The 23,561-nt window shown below is 37.5% G+C and overlaps 5 protein-coding genes across 6 annotated transcripts; 3 read left to right on the forward strand and 2 right to left on the reverse strand.

Moving 5' to 3' along the window:
* The first annotated feature begins 733 nt into the window (after window positions 1-733).
* LOC145903776 (uncharacterized) lies at window positions 734-2,982 on the forward strand. Its single transcript, XM_082991920.1, has 2 exons — window positions 734-1,888; window positions 2,090-2,982. The coding sequence occupies exons 1-2, from the start codon at window positions 766-768 to the stop codon at window positions 2,512-2,514; spliced, it is 1,548 nt and encodes a 515-aa protein (XP_082848046.1). The 5' UTR covers window positions 734-765; the 3' UTR covers window positions 2,515-2,982.
* Window positions 2,983-6,925: 3,943 nt separating this feature from the next.
* On the reverse strand, window positions 6,926-10,614 carry LOC145904823 (NACHT, LRR and PYD domains-containing protein 3-like). 2 transcript variants are annotated; one of them, XM_082992400.1, is made up of 9 exons: window positions 10,517-10,614; window positions 10,251-10,308; window positions 10,022-10,099; window positions 9,911-9,955; window positions 8,525-9,826; window positions 8,368-8,439; window positions 8,026-8,261; window positions 7,608-7,769; window positions 6,926-7,401 (listed from the first exon to the last, which is right to left on the reverse strand). In XM_082992400.1, the coding sequence occupies exons 1-9, from the start codon at window positions 10,556-10,558 to the stop codon at window positions 7,369-7,371; spliced, it is 2,028 nt and encodes a 675-aa protein (XP_082848526.1). In that variant the 5' UTR covers window positions 10,559-10,614; the 3' UTR covers window positions 6,926-7,368. The 2 variants fall into 2 exon arrangements, with proteins under 2 accessions (XP_082848526.1, XP_082848525.1); XM_082992399.1 differs by lacking the exon at window positions 6,926-7,401 and having other exon boundaries at window positions 7,485-7,769.
* A 1,750-nt stretch (window positions 10,615-12,364) lies between these two features.
* LOC145917850 (DNA polymerase delta subunit 2-like) lies at window positions 12,365-14,046 on the forward strand. The gene has a single exon (XM_083003145.1). It carries the CDS (start codon window positions 12,459-12,461, stop codon window positions 13,833-13,835), a length of 1,377 nt encoding a protein of 458 aa, XP_082859271.1. The 5' UTR covers window positions 12,365-12,458; the 3' UTR covers window positions 13,836-14,046.
* Window positions 14,047-14,056: 10 nt separating this feature from the next.
* Window positions 14,057-19,978, forward strand: LOC145917848 (transcription initiation factor TFIID subunit 5-like). Its single transcript, XM_083003144.1, has 13 exons — window positions 14,057-14,368; window positions 14,638-14,752; window positions 15,343-15,489; window positions 15,783-15,945; window positions 16,198-16,344; window positions 16,806-17,000; window positions 17,319-17,487; window positions 17,817-17,964; window positions 18,102-18,194; window positions 18,559-18,728; window positions 19,045-19,178; window positions 19,361-19,538; window positions 19,754-19,978. Exons 1-13 carry the CDS (start codon window positions 14,098-14,100, stop codon window positions 19,975-19,977), a joined length of 2,154 nt encoding a protein of 717 aa, XP_082859270.1. The 5' UTR covers window positions 14,057-14,097; the 3' UTR covers window position 19,978.
* A 619-nt stretch (window positions 19,979-20,597) lies between these two features.
* Window positions 20,598-21,399, reverse strand: LOC145917851 (tRNA-splicing ligase-activating factor archease-like). The gene has a single exon (XM_083003146.1). It carries the CDS (start codon window positions 21,054-21,056, stop codon window positions 20,598-20,600), a length of 459 nt encoding a protein of 152 aa, XP_082859272.1. The 5' UTR covers window positions 21,057-21,399.
* Window positions 21,400-23,561: the final 2,162 nt, after the last annotated feature.

Here is a 23,561-nt window from a genome sequence, read left to right on the forward strand (position 1 = left end):
GTTGCAGACTGCAAAAGTACAAAAGCTCACGTTTTGTACTTAACCCGTAGGACGAGGCTCGGCAAAATCATTAATACCACAGCGTCACGGGTAATTTGTTAGCACGCAGATCAATTAGACTGAAAGATTTCGCGTCCGCCAGTAGGCCGAAAACAAACAGCTTCCTCCAGTGGTTCTGGAATGCGAGGTCGTATGTTTACCAATAAGTGGCTGCGCGCTGATCATCAAGCTATTGTTTTGTCGTCACTGTAAATCTGCGCTGTCATTTCAGTGCGCAATATGTAATACGCCTCATATTGGGGCGTTTCCTGCTTTGCGAATTATTGCACATGGATTTGGTTTCGGAACTGTTACTCTGGCGTCTCGATAATTTCAATAAGTTGAAATGACCCGTAGATCACGTTTTTAAGTCACAAGTATGACTGACTCACTGTCTTTTAGCACGAAACGTACTTATGGCGTAAAGTCTGTTTGTGCTGTTGCAAAGCAAACGCTTCCGATGTCGAAGAAGTCAGTTTTATGTCAATATTTCAGGTCGTAATTACGCGCATTAGTAAACAGTACAGTGTTTTCGAAAATGTTTCGGAAACCTCAAAACATATTTCAGAAAATTAGGAAAGGTAGCAAAACAGCAAAATTCACAGTTTGTGTATAATATTTTGTAGTTGTTTTTGGTAATTTTATTGTTGCAGTGGCTGTATAATTTAAAACCATGTCATTTTGGTGCAGGTTATTGACATAAAATTCATCAAGAGTTTATAAATAATGGAAGGGGGCGAGTTTTCGATTGTCTGCGGAGACGGCAAACTTCTTAAAGTCCCTCGAGACGTCTTGCGCGAAAATTGCGACTACTTCCGCGCTATGTTTGATTCCCGCATGACCGAATCCCGACACCGCTCTCTCGATCTGCGCCCTGCAGCACAGGATTTAATCGCGCGAGAGAGCGCCTTCCGAAGGAGGGTTCTGCGCGAAATTTTTCTTGCACGACAGCAAGGGAGAGGTTTTCTGTCCAAGACTGTACGAAAAATAAACAGCATAAACGACACAAGTCTTGGTGAAGCCGCTGATGACTTGTTATTCGCAGCTGGATATTTTCAAGCTCGCGGCTGGATTGACAAACTGAAAGCAAACGGGCGGGATTCGACAATGGACGTGGCCAGCGCAGTACACGTCTTACCTTACGCCGAACAATGCGGATTGTTCGAAATTCACGAGCACGCTGAAAAAGCCGCAGTGGTAAATTATCACGAATTTTTGAAGCTATCCAGCGGTAAACAGCTGGATGCAGCACAACTAAGCGCAATCAAGAAAAAGCGCCTTGGCACAGACTGCCTTTGCGGGGGCAATTTTACTGTAATACTGCAAACAGATGTCTGTCTGGACGATCAAGGTGACATACGACGAACATATGCGCTTGTGGATTTTCGCCAACGTGTTCAAAACGACAACAACTGGACTCCGAACGTCGTAGACAAATTCAGCCTTCGACGGAATGAAAGCATTGTACAAGCGTTGACCATGCGGAACTACTTGTTCATTGTGACGTCACAATACTGCTGGCGAATCCGAAAAACGCGCATCAGAATATACAGTTTTAATCCTTTCGAGAAACGTCAAGTTCAGAAAACTGACGGTGCTTTTACGTCAATGGGTCCAGCGTGGAAGCTAGAGAGTGACGAGCTGACGAAACAAGGCTATGTGCAGAGCTTTAAAGTTGCGCAGTTAACTTTGGTTGGGAAGGGATGCCAAGTAATTTGCGTGCACTCAGCGCGGAGGGTAAGCAGACGTAAAGGAAATCTATACAAGGAAATGAAAGACGTGGATTGCTACGACCCGGTCGATAACAAGTGGAGAAATTGCAACAAAGCATCGTTCCAAAAGCTTTCAGGTGGGAAAGTGCTCTATGTTTGTGTTTGAACTTAGTCAGTATTGGTATTTGCAAGTATCCACAGATTTTGAAACGCCGCTTTTCAAAGTTTAGATAACATTGAAATTATAAGTTTAACAAATGTTTCAAACAAGTCTAATTTTTCGAATAATATGTTTTCAATATACAGTTATGCATTACATTGTTTCTTTGTTAATGCAGGCAGTTTCGACTACGCAAGCTCAAAAACACCCCACATAGTTGGTCCAACGCAGCAAGCCGACAGCCACGCCTCTGCATCGCTACCAAGCGACGACACAAAAGGCGGGATAGAAATCAGCAAACCCCTTTTTGAGGACATCGAACCGCCGAAAGCAGATATGACGTCATTGCGGGCCCAGTGCGACGACACCGAATCTGGTCAAGCACGTTTCCGGTTTACAATCGACAAAACCTTAAGAAGCGATGGCGATATGGTCACACTGCGCCGTGTTTTAGAGGGTACAGATGAGGTGTTATACCGGATTTCGCGGGAATCTTTCGACGTGGGAAAGAGTGACGTTGTCGGTTCGGTTGAAAACACTCTGATCAATTCGTTTATCGCCGTACCCCGACTGTTTTCATTGTATTATCCCGACCCCATTTAATTGCTCTTTATTGCACACGCCCTACAATTTGACTATTGGAATGCGGTAAATTCTTCCTTGAGAATAGGAAATTAAGAAATACATTTAACGCTTTGTGGTTGTTTATGTTTTACTTTTTGCTTTTCTCATTGCATATTCATTTTTTTTGCTATCGTTTTACCGGATTCTTTAACCATTGCAGTGGTTGCTGCTAATTTCACGTTACAAGCCCCGAACGGAGCTGTTATGCCTACGATACGGTACGCTGGTGCATTCCTATTTTTTTTACTCCAAGAAGTGTTGAGAGTACGCGCTTTCTAAACAAAGTCCCTCAACGGTGCTGCTTCAGAAATTAACAAGGGTGATCCTACCGAAATTGTATTCGATCCACTGTTCTTCTGTTTCCGTTGTGACGTCATCACTGTGGTTTGATTCGTGGTTCCGTGACGACACACTGCTTCGCCCCATTTCTTCACCTGTTAATTTAATAAAAACGACTTTTGAAACATTACAAATACCAATTGTTTGCAGTTTTACATTCTCGAACAACTCAGCTTCCGTTGACTGCTTTTACCTGGTTTTACCGGAATATGTTATTTGTATGCAAAAATATCCTTCCACTGGTGAAAACAACATTTGTTGGCTTTACGATTCAAAAGGTATACATGATCATATTAAGAAAAAGTCAACTAACCGATAAGTCGTTCGTCGCATCTGATAGTTTTGTAGCAGATTCCTCCCTGGCCGCAATAATTTTCACCACAAGAGGTTGCAGTACTTTGTTGACATTGACCCAAATTCCGTGACTCAGTAGCGCCACCCGGCAGTATCACATGATGATTGTTTACCACCACTTGGTAGAAACAGCACGATAATGTTGGCAAACGAGGGGAGAAATTGGAAGATCCTGTGTCAGTAAAAGAGGTGTAGTAACTTTAACCGGAACCGTTTCAAAAACTGCAAATGGCATGACAAATGAAAATTTGTATTATTGGAATCTCCTTGTTGTCTTTAAGGCCAACAAAGACTGAGTAACAATTTTTTTTAACAACTCCTCTAAATAATCCCAAGTCGCTTGTTTGACTTTTTCCGGGATATATATATTCCGCCTGTATTTGCAGGCGTCACTTATTCAAACAGAATCAGACTTGACATTGTATATAAAAACACAAACTTACCCAATAGCAATATTGATGCTAAATTCAATTGAAAGTTTTCCTTCAAAGCTTCTGAATAATACGACCGTGTAGTTACGTCATCAATTGACACTGAAAGCTGAAAGGAATTACGTCAGCTAATAAAAACACGGAACAGTGAAAAGGAAACTTACGTTTTGCGTTGAGTAAAAAAACTCGAAGTTGACGACGTGAATTTGATTTAACGTAAATGGCTTCTCGTTCAACCGGAAGTCGTCCGTCGTTTGACCTTTCTATAAAGATTAAAAATTGTGTGGCACATTTTTCTATTAGTTTTCAACTTAAAGTTTCCATGCATTTATTATTAACTTACTGACGGAAAATTAGAATTTTTGACTTTTCAGAATATTTCCATTTATCCAAAGCTCTTTGTGTGTAATAGTTTGAAAAACATGCTGTGTGTTACTAAAACACCTTATTTTCAAACATAACATTTATTATGGTACCTCTATAAGTTGAAGATGCATGAAACCTTTTTGAAGGTGGATAGAAATATGTCGGTCAATGTTGCTCAGCCGAATAAGAGTTCCATTGTTTGTATAAGGTCGAAATATTAATTGTAATTCGGCGATTGAAGAATTTTCGTTCCACCGGTTGGCGAAGGAAGTCAGAGGTACTTTTGCATAACTGTTTTCTTGTAGCTCAACTGGTCGAAGCGCTTGGCAAAATCCTGTAACATAGATTCTGTTGAGATTGTGTTAACACAACAGAAAGATATCAGAATGTATAGTCAAATGCGCTTGAAGTCTTCTTATTGTGTGAAGAATATTCAAATATGTTGAAGCCATTTGCCGTGCCAATATTTCTTTTTTTACATCTTTATTTTTATCTTTTTTTTGTAAATTTTGAAAGCAATACCTACTGCTATACCAATAATGTTTATCAAATGTAAAGATTGATAAATGTTTTGCATAGAAATAAGTATTCTTGCGTCAACAGTTTCACTTTCCAATGAATTTAAAGAGCAATAACTTACCACGCATGTGTAACCAATGCACCCATGATACTAATTGCCATTTTGCAAAAATACTACTTTCTATTCAAAGCATGGCGGAAAACTACAACACCCGCGGTATTCCCGGGTTTGCTACCATTGTTTTTTCTTTGAACTAATGCTTGCAAAACTTATAAGAAAACAAACCATTGCAAATCAGCTGGTGAAACAGGGATAATAGCCTAGAAATTATAATGAATCTATGTTTCGACCAAGTTACATTGCAAATCAGCATTATTTTACAAACCATGCACAGTGTTGAGTGAACAGAATACAAATATATTACGCGTATATATTCTGCAGTAAGAACCGCCACGTCGGATTGCATTATTAAATATCAGAACAAAATTACTCCAATTTTTACATACCCACGAATCTACAAATACCAAGCAGCACAAACAGAATTCCTGGACTTATCGTTGCTGAACAACTCAAACTCCACATATTCAGTTTGTTTCTCCGAAGTTTCAAATACTCTGTAACCTTACTTCGTGAACGAATACTTAAATAACAAACTTGAACGTGGAATTCCAAAGGGCGTTTCAATGACGCTAACTAACAATAAAAAGCACAGACCCGCGAAATCGTTTCTCGTTGCAGTTTTTTTGGTGCTTCATTTAACCGACGTCATGGGGTGTTGCTGTTGTTTCGCAACATTGTAAACAGTAATTGCAGACAGATTTATGGTGAGAGCGATCGAACGAATCGTGCGACGAACCAAAATTAAACCATATCGCAATAAGTGGTGATTAGACGAAATGAAATTTAGTTTTTGTATTCCCAACCTATTTACATGCGTTTACACACGATAAATAGGTGGTATTTTTCCTTCTCCGTATTCTGTGTGTGGTATACGTTCTTAATGGGACCAAGTTACCAGAAAAAATAGCAAAAAACACTACAATATTTAGTATTTGCATCAAAAATTTTATGTGTAGACCACATAAAATGTACGTATGGAACAAATATCACAAGTGTATGAGTATGTATATAGACAAAATCAATACAGCTAATACACGAAACACTGAAAGTAGCAAATGTAAAGCAGAATATCCAGCATTATTGGATAAATAACATTTATATTTTAGTGGCAGTTTCTCCTATTGCTTAAATTTCTGTATGTTGAAAACAAGTTGGGGTCGTTCTATTTATAATAGGGTTGGTGACATTCTTTCGCGGGTTTTATTATTTATTGGTATTAGTGCAGTCAACTAGACTGTTTTTGAAACGTGTGGTTTGGTCGTCGGTTAGTATTTGCATAAATATGAGTTATCTAAGCAATTCTTAAAAACGTCCTTGTGTTGGTGGTAGAATTAGTTCTTGCTGATAGTGAAAGTAAAAAAGCAATAATCTTTTAATATTGTTCAAAAGCCGCAAATTAAAAACTTTTATCCGTTCCTGCAAAGCCTACATTTGTGACGGAAGATCTTTTATACATCCAGGCAAAATTTAAATTTAACGACATGTAAAACTGATTTTACTTAATGATTACGAACATCAAACTAGTTTCATCAAGTGTGTGAGCGTGTTAACATGGACTGTAGTGGTCGGTGTTTGCAAAATAATAGCGTCTATTAAGCTACTTGCCAGTAAACTAAGTTGTAATGGCCAATAAACCTAGTCGCAATATTTTCCGTCAGATGTCGCTCGCAGTCAAAAACCGTATTCCAGTAGATGTTGCGCGAAAATGGTCGTGATCTTCGTATCGACGGAAAATGTACGATCTGCACAAAAGTGTTTCTTGCTTTCGTATGCGAAGGCATGATCGATCGCCCGCGAGGGTCCTTATACTTGGGAACCTCAGCTATCGTATTTTGATTATCAAGTTCACGGACATCCAAAGGCATCGGAAAAATCAACTCCCAGCCGTTGGCATACCTAACACAATATTCTACAGCTTGTGCAACGGAGCTTAGTGGTTAGGGCGGTTAGAATATTGTTTCATGTTATCGCAAGAATAGCTAGGATCCACCCACTGCGAACTGCCATTTACGGCCCTTGGCGATCTTAGCGCGTGTTCCGGTTTAGCTAAATCAGAGTCGCACCGAAAAAAGAGAGTAGTGGAAACCGTTAGATCGCGCTTTTAAAAGTGTTTTGATATCATGCAGTCTGTCACAAGAAGTGTACAAAAAACTACAGCAGTTAGGTGTGTATTGTGTAATTATACAGCACTAAAATCGAATATTGAACGCAAGTAAAAACAGCGAATCACTTCTGAAACCTGAGGCGGCAACGTTTGCGATGACAGTCGTGAAAAACCGCTGCACGTAAGAAACTAAAGTTACAAACCGACATATTTTTAACGGCGGTTTTCCTGCATGGTATGTATTGTAGACATTTGTTCTGCTGCTGATGTGCAAAAAAATGTTTATTATTGTGTTACATTGTATCACAGCATTGAAGTTACGTTCATGAGTAAGTTTGCAGTGACGTTATGTACTAATCTCTGCCACAGTCAAATGGCCTAAAGTTGTACACAATATAGAATATGTTAAATAAACAATGAGTACACACAATTGTTTGCGAATAATAAGCAATAGATGAGGACGGAGGAGAAAAGAATACAACCACAAAAGAAATAGTTAAAACTAAAACACGCACGTGGCACTTTCAATAAACACATTATCAACAGGAAGTAGCCTTCGTCGTGAACAGAAAAACGAAAGTTGTTGCCAAAGCAAAAATCTATTCGATCCACAAGCCTTCTATGGCGGAACGCTGCAAACAAAAAGGCACGATCAAATTCCGAAGCGTTTATCTGAAGAAATGTATCGAATATTCTTCTATGCTCTGGTATAGCATTTGAAAACGGTGACTAACATGTACCTGTTTTATTGTGTGACATTAGTAAACCAAATTGAGGCACGTTGAAAATAAAATGAACGCAAGATGAGACGAAATATACTTCCAATATTTTTACTCACAGAAATGCCAAGCTTCTCGACCTCATCGGCGATGACCTCAATCTTCGCTTTGGATATTGCGCAGCCATGCAAATACCATTTGTTTACCTTGGGTAAACTGTCACAGATGTACTTCACTCCTTCGTCTCCGATGTTATTGTGACTTAAGTAAACAATTTCCACCTTCGATTCAGAAGAAAACGGTTAGTGTTATACATGTAGTTTTAATTTATAATGTCCTTGTGAGTCGTTCAGGCCATTCCAAAATTGCCATGGTCGTGGATTCGTAAATCACAACTAAGACATTTTTTTAAATAGTTGCTTTGTGGATGGCACACACTTATGTATTTCTACTTCATAAGCAGCCTAATGACTTATCAAACACCATGAAAAAGTTAAACAAGCTGTATCTGTCCATGTTTCTAAACGCAATTCGCACCTTGTGTTTTGATGCAATGATGCCGTTGAAAATCCATTTTGCCATGGTAAAATTTAAATTGCATCGTCTCAAGTCTAACACTTCAACTGGACTTGTGAGCCTGGGTAGTAATTGTCCCAAGGCATAAGCTGTGAGGGGACTCATCGGGACAAGCGTCAGATGATATTCGGGAGGAAAGTACTTTGCTAATGAGTTTTTCACTTCGTCTGAGCATTCCTCCAAATCGACCAAGAGATCTGAAAGCAAGAAAAGATTAGAAAGTTTTTTTATGAACGTGATTTCATCAGATTAAAATGTACAACAGTAATTCGTATTTCCTGTTTGAGGAATAGGAAGTCTCACCAATTAACTGTTCGATGTAGTCAAATGACTGAATAAAGTCCACCAGTTCTTTGTAAAATGTCTCACATTTTCCTGCAAATAAATAGTCCTTTAGCTCATATATTTTGAAATCGACAATCATGGATATGTGTACCTCAAAATAAAAAAGTGCACAAACCTTCAACCATTTTGTCCCCAAGCAAAAATCCGCACAGAAATCGCCGTACCATCGACCAATGGCCTTCAAAAATAACCTCGTGTACAACTTTGTTGAACTCCTCTGTTGACATGAACATATACAGGTAAATGGCTGCAAAAACCTCCTGGAAAATTTGGTGGATAAATGTAAAGACTGCGTCACCCTCAAACAACGAGTAACGACGAGACTTAATCACAAAATCCTGAACCTTTACATCTTCAAGACCCTCTCTTCTCAGGTCATCAGTTGTAAACACAACACTTTTGCGAAGCATACCCTTGTACGCCATCGAGCCCAGCGGCTTTTTAAGGGTATCGATTCCTGGGGCCTTTGCAAATTCGGAGTATTGGAGAAGAGCCAAAATAGCCTCGAGTACTTTTGTTATTGTGCGAATCTGGCTTACACCGCCATGCAAGCCGACGTACACAATAAACTGCAGGATAAGTGGATTGTGACAAAGAGCAATCAACTGCGGAGCTTTGGTGCTTAGCATTTCCCACAACTCCTCTGATTTTGATCCTGCGTAAACGCAGAACAACCTTTTCATGTCTTCGGTCGACAAGTCGTGAACGTAAACTGTCACATCCGGCCGCAACGGAGTGGAGAGTAAAAGCATTGGATGTGGGCGCGAAGTAAACACCAGCGAAGATTTTGGCAAAAATTTTTTGCTGCAAAGGTTAGCGACTATCTGTTGAACTGACAGTGCAGTATCATAGGAAGCATTAAGAGGATTGACGCCTTTAAGCGAAGTGAACTGATCGAAACCGTCCAATACAAAGGTACACTCTTCCTGGTTATTTTTTATCCACGTGAAGACATTTGCGCAATTAGATTTCTCCAAATCATTAAAAGGATGATCGATTAGAAGCTGCCTAAGAGTGAGCCGATTATCGTAGCCTATATCCATAAATTTTAGCAGAATAACAAAACGGCCTTGACTGGTCAAGAATTTTGCTAGTTTTTGTGACAAAGTGGTTTTGCCACTGCCTGGCGGACCTAACAAAGTAAGAAAGCGTGACTCTTTGATAAGAGACAGCAAATTGGCAAAATCAATGGTTTGATCTGACTTAGATGTTTCAAGATCCCTGTGGTTTGTCGACGGTTCGAAGCGTTCTTTCGGGTTTGGTTCTTTCCCTTTATAGAAATCTACTTTAATCATCCTAGGGTAAACCTCGGGAATTTCACCATCTCCCAAATTGAGGTCATTTGTCAAAAATTTTTGGTCATTGCTGTTTAAATAGCGTTCCGTAATTTTCGTCAAATCTTCTTTCAGGTTAAGCCCTGTAAAAATAAATGAATGGCACAAAGAAGCGTTGGTAAATATTTACTTTTTTATTTAAAACAGAATAAATTACTGGAGCATACCTGCAAGTGTATTTTGTGCTTCCATTACTGAGTTCTGTAGAACGTCTGAAAGAAGGCCATTGGTAGTCCAACTTTAGGAGGTAAACAGTTTTTCAAAAGGATGTAACTCACCTACATCGTTTCCAGTAATGACAAAAGTTGCCGGTCCATTGAATGTAACGTTTTTATAGCTGGCTTGAACTTGAGGTGCTGGAACGCAAACTTATGTTACAATCTTTGCAACTAATAGACACATGTGCTTAACTTTATTGTTTGATGACAAATAGTCTAGTCTTTTTTTATATTACTTATTATTTTAGTTATTTCACATATTTGGTTTAAAAATCTATTGTTTTCTAACCTGGATTCATACAAGTTTCTTGTTTGTATGTTTTATCTTTGTCCTTGTCAGCGGAATCCTGAAAAAAACTTAGGCATTAGTTGTTTTAGAACGGTCAATTTCGCCAAAGTAATTAAGCGTTTTTATATGCAAAGACTTTGCAATAAATCACTACAGTAAAGCAAGTTATATAAAAAAGCTTAAAATCGCATATACTTTGCATTGTACAATACTGCCAAAATATGGTAATATAAAACACTAAAGAACAAATTATATCAAGTATATACCAGTGCTTTTGCCTCAACATTTTCACTTCGTTTTTCCGACATTTTAATGGCTGTTCATAACTGTTTAAAATAATATTTCTAATCGTTTCCTAGGAACTGTACAATGATGTAAGACAACATAATTAACCGACAAGAGCAAACAACATTTTTTATCAACCTCAGAGCCATCTGGCAGCTAACAATGTTTATAAAAATGCTTTGTTGTTACTTTTCTTCCGTACAGCACACTTCACGCAGAAAAGCCTTACCATCCTAACAGTGAAGTATATAGGACTATGTGAAAGCAGAACAAATGTCGTAGGTGCTTGTAAGGAAACCTGATCTTAAGCAAATATTTTATAATCCCAAGGCTGGCAAGCGATTGGTGCAGAAAAGCACACACCCCTAACACGTATGAGGTTAATGACTGTTTATTGAAACCACTAATGTGTCTTACGCCTTACCTCGCCCACGTATTATTTGCGTACAGTTTCATCTGAATACAGAAAATGATTCTGCGGGGGCTTCTTTGTGAGCTTCTGCGTGTTTTTTTGTCCGTATTGTTCAACAAACTCATCAGCTAAAAATGTTGTCCCCGTTATTACCGGCGCAATCACTGCGCGTTTATTACGAAATAAGCAGGAGAATATAAATTTTTATTACATTTCTGGCAAGTTGCATTTTACGGAAACAAACCTTTATATGTAGTCTTTACGCAATAGAAACATTGATGTACCTAAGTGTCATTGCATAAGGGCGGAATGTTGCATTGGTAAAAAACATAAATTGATCAGGGATGGAGTTCCGTGAGGCCGGATCCACACTCACGCTTTGCGCCAGCGGATTCTTTGTTAAGTCATTGACGCAGAAGCCCACGCAGAATCATTTCCTGTATGCAGATGAAACTGTACGCAAATATTCCCTGGGTGAGGTAAGGCGTAAAACACATTCGTGGTTTCAATAAACAGTCATTAACCTCATATGTGTTAGGGGTGTGTGCTTTTCTGTGGACCCGGCCTAAGATACGGTAACTTTATTGGTCATATGTGTTAGGGGTGTGTGCTTTTCTATGGACCCGGCCTAAGATACGGTAACTCTATTGGTCATATGTGTTAGGGGTGTGTGCTTCTCTGTGGACCCGGCCTAAGATACGGTAACTCTATTGGTCGCAACTTCTGGCACGCGTGCCACGTTTGAAACGTTAGGTATTTTTGAACTCGCCAAGTGGTTTACATTTTAGTCCCCAAATGCCCGTACGAATTTATCAAATAAAATTTATGTTTTTACACATCTAAAAAGAGGTGTAGGCCCAGATATATTGGTGTGTGCATTTTCGATTTGTATTTTTTTATTCTGAGAATAATAACACTTGCAATTGAATATAACCTTTGGGGTTTTGTTATTGTCATTTGCAGTTTTTTTTTGCTGTTGTTGTTCTTCATGTTCCTAAATTTTTTTGAATAATTTTATTTTTTTTAAAAAAGGTTTGGGAATCACAAATATTCGCGCGCTTGTCACGCCCGAGTGGCTTTGTGTTGTAATGATTTAATCAATAATCATAATCTGTTCAATGAGATTTTGAGAATAGTGATAAATACATTCCTTTTTGAATTTCTAGGGATTACATTCTTTGATGGCAAAATAACTATGTACCACAATTTTTGTGAATTTTTTTTGCTCTCTAAAACTGCAAAAAAATTCCAGTTGTGCGCTGATTCCACACAAAAGTAGCAGTTTTTCGTCTTTAAACTTTTTGCAAACAATTGCAAATTGAATACTGATATACTGAAAGTGTTTGTTATTTTTAGTTAACTGATGTACGGTACATCAAGGAAATATACTCAGCTTTATATTGAAATTTGCAGTTTTACTGTTATTACAAATTACAATTAGGCGATACAGGCAAACTAGAAAAATATTAATATACCTTATAGCCTACATATCTCATAAATTACAGCATATAATGCCTGTGGCTATGGATGAAAGTACAGACAAGGATATCTTCACCAGGCCTGTTTGTAACTTAGAAAACCTGTCCCAGAAATTTTCAGCAACTGAAGAAAACTATGGTAAACAATACTCGAACATTTACTTTATGCGCAGTCAGCTCATGGGCGAGCGCATCAAAGCTGCTGCAAAGAAGAAATGGGGAGATGATGTTTTAATAAAAGAATTGGCGGACATTAAATCTGAAGAGAGATGTTGCATTACTGGGACGCTTTTCAAGCAAATGGAACTACAGCCAAGCATCCTAAAAGAAATCAGTGACGAACATCATTTGCAGATACAGCCACCCAGAAGTCGGTTCACCAGCGAAAATGACAAACTTGTCCTGGAGGGAGCATTGCAAAGAATCTCACTCACTGGAAATATTGACCCACAGATGTGTTTCACTGGGAGTATTGTTGCATTGCTAGGCGAGGAAAATGTTGCCGGGCAATTCCAAGTGCATGAAATGACATATTCTGGTCTTCCCGAACAAGATCCAATGCCCAATATTGAAGAGGAGCAACATGTGCTGTTTGTGTCTGGACTTGGTTTGGGCAGTAAGACTGAAAAAACATTTGAGGTTCAACTTTTGATTGATTACATTGTCGGCATGTTGGGTGGCACTGACGATCATGAATTGTGTTCCAAAATTGTTCATGTCGTTGTCGCCGGCAACTCTCTTGCTGGTGAAACTCAGGACAAGGAATCACAATCAAAAGCCAGGTATCTCACGTACAAAGCAGAAGCCTCAACAGTTCAAGCCATAAGTGACCTTGATTTCTTTTTGTCACAACTGGTGCCACATGTCAGTGTGGATGTCATGAGTGGAGAATTTGATCCAACCAATCATGTTTTGCCCCAAAAACCTCTGCATCCCTGTATGTTTCCTTTGGCAAGAAGATTCAATAAAAGCACCTTCCACACAGTGACCAACCCGTATGAATTTAAAGTCAATGGCGTTCATATGCTGGGCACTTCTGGCCAAAACATAAACAATCTTAAATTGTTCAGCAATGTTGCAGATAGTGTTAAGTTGCTGTCCTCCACTCTACATTCCCAGCATTTAGCTCCAACTGCTCCGGACACTCTCGGGTGCTTTCCATATTACAAAACTGATCCATTTATTGTCAACAAATGTCCACATATTTACTTTTGCGGAAACCAAGAAAGCTATGGATCATCAATAGAGACTTCTGACAAAGGCCAGAGGGTGTTGTTGTTATCAGTGCCTGCCTTTATTAAAACATCTTCAGCAGTGTTGGTGAATTTAAAGACTCTTTCCTGCCAGGAAATTTTCTTTGATTTAAAGTGGGACGACAATAATGTGCAGGAATCCTCGCCAGAAAAATAACACAATTTCCAGTTTTTCTTTTAACAAATCTAGATTTCCGCAATCACACATTTCAACCTCATATATACAGGGCAATTTTTTTTCAACAAATACCAACTTGTTTAATATGTGCCAAACCCAAGTAAAATTCATAAAGCAGAGTCATTCTGGTGGTTATGCTTTTTCATTTCATTAAACTGTGGTCTATGTACTCACATTATGTGTAACCATTTTCTAGGTTATAGGGTTGCACATGCATGATGTAGCAAACCTGTAGACAAAAATGGCTGAACATCAAACTTTTGCACCTACTCCCACTGACACATTTAGCACTCCTATCAAGCAAGAAGACACAACACAACTAGAAGAAATTCCTTCTTCAGACCAACCTATGACAGAGGTGGAAGTGGAGGACAATGGGATAAAGGAACAACCGGTTAAACTGGAAACTGAGGAAGATCAAAAAACCCTTCTTGCTGTTTTGCAATTCCTGAAAAAGAACAAACTCGCACGTGCAGCGGCTGTGTTGGAAAGAGAAGCAGATACAACCAATGGTAAGTTACTAATCTTGTTACATTGAATTGGTATTTTAGTGGCACTTTGTAACAAACTGGTATTTGTAACAAACTGGTATCACTGGTATTTTAGTGGCACTTTGTAACAAACATATTTATGGTATGTGTAAAAGCTGCAGACAGATGGCCACTGTTTCGACCTAAAAGGTCTCATCAGTGCAGCTGGTGTGACTATAAGACGACTTTGCTTATCATATTTATGGTAGTTCTATTTCATGTTCCGGGATCCCAGAACTTGATTTTTTTAGTGTCAAGTCTTACAAAGGCAGGGTTATCGGAGTCATTAAGTAATGCTGAAGTTTCCTCATTATTGTCGGCTTACTCCAATGAAGCCGATCCAGCAAGCTATGATGACAACTACAGGTTTGTACTTTTTTGCATAGGATTGCTAATGTAAGTGTACATGGGTTTAAAACAAACATGAAGACAGTATTATGATAAATCATTCAAAATGTCGATCATTTCTGAAAGTTCAACAAAGCAATTACTTGCAAACTGATAAACCCTTTTGGTGAAATGTATTTTTCTGAAATGAAACATCGCAGCTCTCTGTTGTGATTGATGTTATTTATAAAAATACTGCTTGCATTATATACTGGTTTTTTTTTGTGTCATTTGTCTGTCATTGACCCAATTTTTTTAGAAATGTCACAAAAAATAAAAGCCATTTTGGACACAATGTCCCAAAGGAAATTGGCTGGTAGATTATTCAAGTTGCTTACATTTTTACGAACGAAAGTATTATACTGTAAATGACCAAAATAAATTGAAAATGTCTTAAATATTTGCTGGCATTTCGGTCATTTGACAGAAATTTTTTAGTGAAAAAAAAACCCAGATTATATATGGTGCATGACTTACAGTCTGTCAGGGAAGGTTACTTTGGTTCAACAAGATTCACTTTTGTTTTCCTTTTTTATACTTCTCATTGTATAAAAAGTTCCTTTGTACAGAATGTTGCAGAAAATTGTTGAATCGAGCTTGGACACGAACAAGTGGGAGTTGGCTCAATTGTTGTATCCACTTTTTGTTCACATGTATCTGGAACTCGTTTACAACAATCATGACATCAAGGCCAGATCCTTCTTCATGCATTTCAGGTGAACAACAAGTTATAAAAAAGTGCACAGTTATACATAGCTCCATTGACCCAATAATGAATCGATTGATCAATTTTGTATTTTTTTGAAAATTTTTTTCTTGGAAATGAAGAAAATTTTTGGCTCCTTTTATTTGTGCTTAAACACATAAATATTTTGCCTTGGTGTAAAATGACAGAATTGCTGTGACCTACTGCATCTTTGAATTTTCCAAACCACAAATATCACAGATTTACAGTAACACTTTGGCTGTGACATACTGTCAAAAAGTTGTGAATTCATGCATTTTTTAGGTCAAGCCTGGAGGATTTTCATGCAAGTGTGCTGCAAAATTTGGCTTCTATAACATCTAAGCTGCAAATGGAGGGCAATAACTTTGTGTATAGTTTAAGGAGCAATAAATTTGTCGTTCGAATATCCCACGAGTCCAACGACCTTCTGAAAAAAAACCTTCAGGTAAACATGAATGTACAACTTCTGTATAATGTCCAATTTTTTAAATTACCCTTCTGAAAGCAAGAATTTTTGGCTGTTAATTATATTTATGTTGTACCTACTTCAGTACTTTTGTAAAATTGTTTACCTGCAAATTTTTGGATTGCAAAAAGTACCTTTATATATATCATGAAACTGTGGCAAACAAACAGCACACATTTGGTCAGAAATTGCTGGGTCCATTTGCACTCTTTGCTAAAATTATAATTGCAGGAAAAAAATTGTCCAATTGTGAGTAATATAATACGTGAGCATTTGCTGATGGAGGTGTTCGAAGGCCTTCCCAGAACAAAATCGCAAATCAAAGCAAGTGCCGGTGGTATGTGCGGTGAACCACGACATGAAGAAAATAAAGCAAAAGTACGATAGTTTACAACATTATTATATGATGGGTTTGTTTTGCATTCAGTGATTCAGCTTTTATTATGTTGTGTTGCGATTCAAATTAAGAGATTCACAAGATTATTTTGAATTATGTTCAAACATGAAGTTATTGTATTTGTAGCCTACACAATTTTACAAACTATAATAGTTGTAAAATTTCACAGAACGTTCGAAAATGGACCACAGTGTGCCATAAAAGATTGGTAACAATTTTAAACAAAGTCAAAAAAAGTTTTGTGTTCAAATCATCAAATGCAAAACAAAATTATCACAAGCAATATTATACCAGTTGACTTTCTTGTTTCTTTTCACTATCAATAAAAGCTGTATATACTGTTTGTACCAGAATTTAAGATTTGGCAGTTTCTGAGTTCATTGTATAAAACTAAACCTGTATATAGATGTGCTGTGCAATCCATTTCCTGTGAATTTTGCAGGTATATTATGGACTGCTCAAGGAACCTGACATAGACATTCCACTTGAAGATGAGGAAGATGCTGGGGAAGCAGATGGGGGTGAGGGAGGAGCTTCGAAGTCCAAGAAGAAGAAAAAGAAGGAGATGTTTTCCAAGAAAAACAAGGCCGACCCAAACGCACCATCTATGACAAGAATACCACTACCTGAGCTAAAGGTATTTAAAAATCTTATTACTTTGCTATTAGGTGAAATTTAAATGAGGATAAGGTGAGAAATTTTAATGAAATATGGCACACATTTTTCTTATACATCCATGTGAAGAAAAACAGTAAAATCACAAAACTTATTTATACCAATATTTTATTCCAATGCTGCATGGTAACAAACAAAAAATTAAAAACTTATTTGAACATTTGCAAAAAAGGAAAACTTTGTTTAATATATTTCTCAGATCAACCAAAAAATTCAAAGTAATAATTTTGTAGCTTTTTTCCTTTAATTGTGTTATTATGATTGCATTTTTTCTTGTAAGGATGCTGACAAGGTGGAAAGGATAAGTGCCGCAAAAGAAAGTCTTAAACGTGTTCGACTGGGAGGAATTGACCAAGTTGCGCCCTCAGTGTGTTGTTACACATTTACTAATGCTTTTGGAGGAGTCACTGCACTTGATATTTGTGACGATTCATCGCTGCTTGCTGCAGGTAGAGGGCTTAAAAATGTGTTAAAAAAATTCATTTTTCATTGTTTTTTTTCTGTTGTTAACATTTAATCTTCATTGTGAGTGTGTGAGTCTGTAGTGAAGATCAATCAAACTTTTGAATTTTATTAACAATGAGTATTCAATAAAAACACCTTGTAGTTCACCCAAAACAGGTATCTCATTAGGCGCCAAATAATGTGACAGGATTACATTAACAATGAGTTTCAGAATTTAATTTTTAATACCAGCCACATGTGTTGAACAAACACTAATTTTAATTATTTATCAAGAAACTGGTTAGTTAACTATTTTCGTTGTTAATTTCTGAAGGTTTTGTTGATTCCCACATAAGGGTGTGGAGCCTCACACCTAGAAGTTTGCGGTCAGTAAAATCTGCCTCTGAATTGAATTTACTCGACAAGGAGGGTGAGGATATATTTGAAAGAATGATGGATGACTGCACTGGGGTTGAATCCAGGTATTTTTAGAAAAAATCTGTATATAAATTAAATGTGCTATAATTATAGAACTTGATTGCTTTAATGAACACAAAAAAATTTCACCCACCTTCGGGAATTGTGTTTAATAACAAACTCTTTGTAATGAATTTTGTAGAACTTTGTATGGGCACAGTGGAACTGTATACTCGGTGAGCTTCAGTCCGTGCAGGACAATGTTGGTTTCAAGTTCAGAAGATGGGACAGTTAGGTATATAAAATATGCTTGTTTTTATTAAATTAAGGCATTTAAAGAAATTAAAACAAATAAATACGCATCCTTAAAACACTGATTTTAGTATGCAAATATATACGTTTTCTGAAACTAGAAGCGTTGACACAAAGTTGTCATAAGAATGTATGAGTTGAAGTTTCACTGGTGTCACACAAAAGAAGTGTTGCTGGTTAGATTGATTTCGTGAAGTTAAAACCTTTTCATTGATTGTAGTGTGGTTTGTTTTTCTCAATATCAAGAGATGTTTTAAAAAAAATTGCTCTACAATTTTTTAATATCTTCGCGTACAAAACAATACTTCCAAGCAATGTTCTGTACAATTTACAACAAAATTTCAAAGATTGTGGAGCCTTTTGACGTGGACCAATCTGATTGTGTACAAAGGACATGTTTGGTCTGTGTGGGATTGCAAATTTGGTCCATATGGGCATTATTTTGTGTCAAGCGGACAAGACAGAGTGGCACGCTTGTGGGTTACAGACCATCAGCATCCAGTCAGGATCTTCGCAGGTGTATATTGTAAACTTTTTAAGGCAGAACATTTTTTAAGCATTTGCTTTTCCAAGAAGTATAATTGTCATAAATAAGTATTCTTTAAATCCATTTTTATCTGGTTTACTTGTAACTTTAAGGCATTAAAGACATTTTGCAACAAAATACAAAGTTCAAAAAATATTTTGTTTATTTTTTACCAGAAAAATTTTTCTTACTAAACTGCTTTTTCTTAGACATTAAGTTATTTACTGCAATATAATTATGTTTTACCCATACTTGATCAATCATGTTCTGATGTAAATTGAAAAAAAAACTAAATATTTTGAACCAGGACATTTTTCTGATGTTGATTGTGTTGTTTTCCATCACAACTCCAACTACATCGCCACTGGATCAAGTGATAACAGTGTGCGTGTGTGGGATTTGCTCACAGGAAACTGTGTGCGCATTTTCACTGGTCACAAGGTACAAAGCATTGTTGGGTTTGCAACAATTATAAAATTTATAAGTTTTGCCAAAACTATAGATTAATGTGGCATTTGTCTCATTTCGGTGCTATTTCCAGCTTTGAAATTAACCCAAACTGCTTCCAAATATTTTTTGTTGGATAATGTGTATTTGATCAAAACAAACTCTTTATTTAACAGAAACCAATCTTGTGTCTTGCTTGGTCTCCTGATGGGAGGTACTTGGCATCAAGTGGTGTTGATGGTCAGGTGCTCATTTGGGACATGTCAACAAAAGTTATGGTTGGCCAGTTTCTGGGACACACTGGATCCGTCCACACCCTTGTGTTCAGCCGTGATGGTGAAGTTTTAGCATCAGGTGATGGTTAGATTTCGCTGTGGTATTTTTCTATGTCGTTATGTTTGCTAAGTTTAAAAATAGATTTATCATCGATAACAGAATATTTATTATTACGTGAAAAAATGACATTTGCTTGCAATGGCTTTATAGCAAGTTTGAGGACTGCTATGGTCCAGGGATGAACTGGCTTACATGACAAACCGTACATCCAACATGCATCTGTTATTGTTTAGGTGGGCTCGACAACACGGTTAAGGTATGGGATTTTCAGCAAGCAATTTGGGACATTGATGCAGATGATGTTGGGCTGCAACGTGGCCATGCGACTATTTCAGACAGAAACTACTTGCTCTCTGACTATCCCACGAAAGCAACACCCATATACCATTTGCACTTTACGCGGAGAAATTTGCTTCTGGCCGTCGGGTCATGGACTAACCCTGAAACAACTGGATGAAAATGTGGTGAAAGAGGGCTGTAGTTATAAGGGCACAAGCTAGACGACAGCAATGTTGTAGTCATGCATATACCAGCAATACATTATGGTAAGGTAGTGCATTGACAGATGCTGCTTAATTGGCTGTTATTTTGCTGCAAAGAAAAACTTTGTACCTTTCTGGTTTTGCAACTGGGTAGCTGGAAAATAAAAGTCCATTGACACAAAACAACTACAGTTAATATCCTTTTACTCACAGATTATTGACATTGAAAAACAAACAATAAAAGTCAATACATTTGTAATGAAAATGAATGTTATTCAAAATGTCTCATGTGTTTAACTGAGGTAGTCCGAATTCATAATTATCGCATTAGCATGACGTATCAAATTTATGCAAATGCTAAAATTTCAACAGTAAAGAATAAAAATACCAAAAAACAGTTTGCTGCCCAAACTGGAATTTAGAACAATGGACAGAGAATTTGGGGAAAAAAAACTTAGCGATTTGATTCTAAACAAGCAATGCCAGTGTGATCATGGTTTTCCTTAAATCTATCATCAAACTTAGCATAAATTCGGCATGTGTTTGGGAATTAGTACTAAATCTGGTTTACAACAAACACGTCAAAATCATGCAGCTAAATATCGATTATCACAAAAATGTCTGTTTGTTCATCCTCCACCAAAACCTTCATCGCACTATAAGTTATTGCTTTCACTTCTGTACCTTTACCGCCATGCCTAGAGCGATTAAAATCCTCTCCATATCCTCTTGCACGCATTCTCCAATTTTCTTTGTCATACTCTATAATTTCAATCTGTCGAGCCATAAAATAGTCATCAGTACAAGCCAGGAAAAGGAACTCGTCCATAAAGTGGTAGAGGAGTGACAGGTAATCGGTTCCTTCTGCTGTAATCTCAACAGTTTTCTGAGGTAATACATCATTTATGTCTGTCATGTAATTAAACATCCCAAGACAGGCATGTTCGAATGCCTCTTCAACAGATTTTCCCCACGAGTGAATTTGAACATCTGCCGTGTGGTCCAGGTACTCAAACTTCTTTTCTACTTCATGGTAGTCATTGGCATCTCCCATTCCAAATTGCTTTACCTGTATCTGCAACACCTGCTGTTCAAATCATAAGATCCTATGTTACTACAGAACTCTTTGAATATGTATTTGAATCGCCAAACAGTCTTACTTTTTATTTTGCATTACTGGTATATGACGCAATAGCAACTTTGAATCACGAAATAGCATAAGCTAAGCAAGCACCACCACCAAAACGATTAAGGTTATTGTGTTTCGTGCTTAAATGACAGTCCAGTTGCTCATAATGTGGGGTTATTACTCACAAACCTTACACAAGTTATCGAAGTGAGTGGTTGTGGTATATATGTACAAACAGAATACAATCCCCAAAACAATAAAAAATTCGCTTATCGCACCCATAAAGTAATTTGCGTGTAAGGGTAACTCCCTGCAATATTCCAAATATTTTTACGATGTGATCTCTATAGAATCTTATGTGCCTGGACAGAGTTTAGGATTGTTTACGTTTTAAACTGGTTTTACCACTTTGTAATGTTCCGAACTTATTGTTACAAAACCGCAAAACAGATAATTTTATTTCACTACCACAATAATTCAAGAATAAATATTCTACAACATGAATACGGTTTTTGGAGCGAGCAATGGAGTTGGAGAAAACAAATTCGAGAGGTGCCTGTTGTTAAAGTTAAATAAATTATACATGTAGAAGATAGCCAAGTAATAATGCTTCTGTATAACCATTCTGAATGAAATTTGGTTCTCTTAATAATGTCAAACAGCCTCCAGGGGGTCAACAATCTATTGATAGTGGTTGCAACATTGTACAATGTGTATTAATATGAAAAATGTTATTCGTGACCTGTTTCCCACATGCAAAAGGTCAATCAAACGTGTGCAATAATAATTACACGCCTTTTAATAACGACCGCCCTGATTCTAAATCAATGTAAACCTCGACTCTAAACTGTTGTAACTTGTTGGTCCGCCCTGACATGCCTCGCGGGCCTCTTTGACCAGTGCCACTATATATACTGAATTGCATTTGCCTGTATTAGTGGGGGTCGTAAAGGTGAATCCACCCATTCTGTGGTGATTCCAAACGATTTCATTTCTTGCGATTTGAATTGGACTGCTACGTTTTAGCCATTTCAATAAAAGATTGTCATACCTGATTAGTGTTGGATACACGGAGTTTACTGAAGAACACGCTTTAAACGCAACAACATTTGTGTATTTCTGGAAAATTTTTATCATATGGCTTTATGGACCACAGTCCAGCACTGATGTCGGCAATAGTTTTCTAAGCGTATTTAAATGACAAGAAAGATTCAAACTTGGTGGAAATGGGGAGTATTTTTATAAAAAGGTTTGTTGGAATCGAGGCATTTTCATTGTCAACATAAAAAAAAAATTCCAAATCCCTTTCCAAGTGCCTCCTAAACTTTTGATATTTCAAGAAAAACAGTTTATGTCGACTCGACAGAAATGGATGGATGCTGGAGAAGTTACACACGTAGTTAGTTGACTTCAGTTATTTGTATGTAAATTATTAGGTGGAATATGGGCCTAAGTAAACAACGCAGGCTCAATACAACTTTGTGCATATTATTGCTTCTGAAAACGTTTTTACGTATCTGGATAACATTGATATAACGTCACGACGAATTTCTTGTGTGTACAAACTTTGGCACAGGCATTTTTTCACGATTAATTTGGCCATGACACAAACCTGCACATAAATTCCTTGAGGCGTTTTAAGGTTAATCGCTGGCGCTCTGCCCAATCGCCTCCCGTGCTAAATGATTGATGTCCATATTTCAAAGGTGACGTCACCATACAGCACTTGCAGAGGAGTCGATGTTTTGCATCAGCACCAATAGATTTTTATAGGCGCGATATGGACTTTTGTTCGTAGGGTTTTATTTGCTTGATTATTGAGGTTGCGGTCAGTATATATATTTTTGAGTTGTCCTTTGGATGCAGCCCATTCACCGCATAGACAAACAATGCAATTTGCTATTTTTAAAAAAATGGAACGCATGGTTTATTTTGCGTTGCTAAAAGAGAGAACGGAAGCATTCGGACTTCCGGAATGTAATGCGAAATTTGATCCGTATTTTTGCTCCCACAAACAGCGCAAGCCTAAATTGTGTATCTGTTGGTTTTTCCAAACATAGAAAAGTGGGGAAAAATCGGAACAAATCGTAAATCAACTGTGAAAAGGTGTAGGACTGTAGTGAAAATGACGACAATCATGCATTTTATTTTCAAAAATAAGATGTTAGCATTGTTTCTATATCTTACATTTTACTTGTTTGCGCTTCTGTTTTGTTTAGCTCAAGCATAGTAGGAGTGCTGCTTTTCGTAGTACAAGGCGCCCATTTTTATTTTTTTCGTACGATCCGCTCATTCATTTGCATATGGAAAGAGTAGCCAATTGAACCCGTGTGAGAGATGCGTGCTGTTTGTAATCATGAAATGGTACTGCAGGTTACAATCGTTAATTTGGGGCACAAATCATCCGATTTTTATCTAATTTTTTAGATA

Source organism: Ascidia mentula, chromosome 1 (genome assembly GCF_947561715.1).
Source record: "Ascidia mentula chromosome 1, kaAscMent1.1, whole genome shotgun sequence".
NCBI lineage: Eukaryota > Metazoa > Chordata > Ascidiacea > Phlebobranchia > Ascidiidae > Ascidia > Ascidia mentula.

What these genes read in the sequence shown, in the direction of transcription:
- LOC145903776 (XM_082991920.1), top strand. Translation starts at nt 766, where the DNA reads ATGGAAGGGGGCGAGTTTTCGATTGTCTGCGGAGACGGCAAACTTCTT. An exon ending in ATCGTTCCAAAAGCTTTCAG is followed by an intron (nt 1,889 to 2,089) that starts GTGGGAAAGTGC and finishes TTGTTAATGCAG; the next exon opens with GCAGTTTCGACTACGCAAGC.
- LOC145904823 (XM_082992399.1), bottom strand. Translation starts at nt 10,558, where the DNA reads ATGTCGGAAAAACGAAGTGAAAATGTTGAGGCAAAAGCACTG. An exon ending in AGAAACTTGTATGAATCCAG is followed by an intron (nt 10,100 to 10,250) that starts GTTAGAAAACAA and finishes TTTGCGTTCCAG; the next exon opens with CACCTCAAGTTCAAGCCAGC. An exon ending in TCATTGCATCAAAACACAAG is followed by an intron (nt 7,770 to 8,025) that starts GTGCGAATTGCG and finishes TCTGAATCGAAG; the next exon opens with GTGGAAATTGTTTACTTAAG.
- LOC145917850 (XM_083003145.1), top strand. Translation starts at nt 12,459, where the DNA reads ATGCCTGTGGCTATGGATGAAAGTACAGACAAGGATATCTTCACCAGG.
- LOC145917848 (XM_083003144.1), top strand. Translation starts at nt 14,098, where the DNA reads ATGGCTGAACATCAAACTTTTGCACCTACTCCCACTGACACATTTAGC. An exon ending in TCAGAAGATGGGACAGTTAG is followed by an intron (nt 18,195 to 18,558) that starts GTATATAAAATA and finishes AAAATTTCAAAG; the next exon opens with ATTGTGGAGCCTTTTGACGT. An exon ending in TCCAGTCAGGATCTTCGCAG is followed by an intron (nt 18,729 to 19,044) that starts GTGTATATTGTA and finishes ATTTTGAACCAG; the next exon opens with GACATTTTTCTGATGTTGAT.
- LOC145917851 (XM_083003146.1), bottom strand. Translation starts at nt 21,056, where the DNA reads ATGGGAGATGCCAATGACTACCATGAAGTAGAAAAGAAGTTTGAGTAC.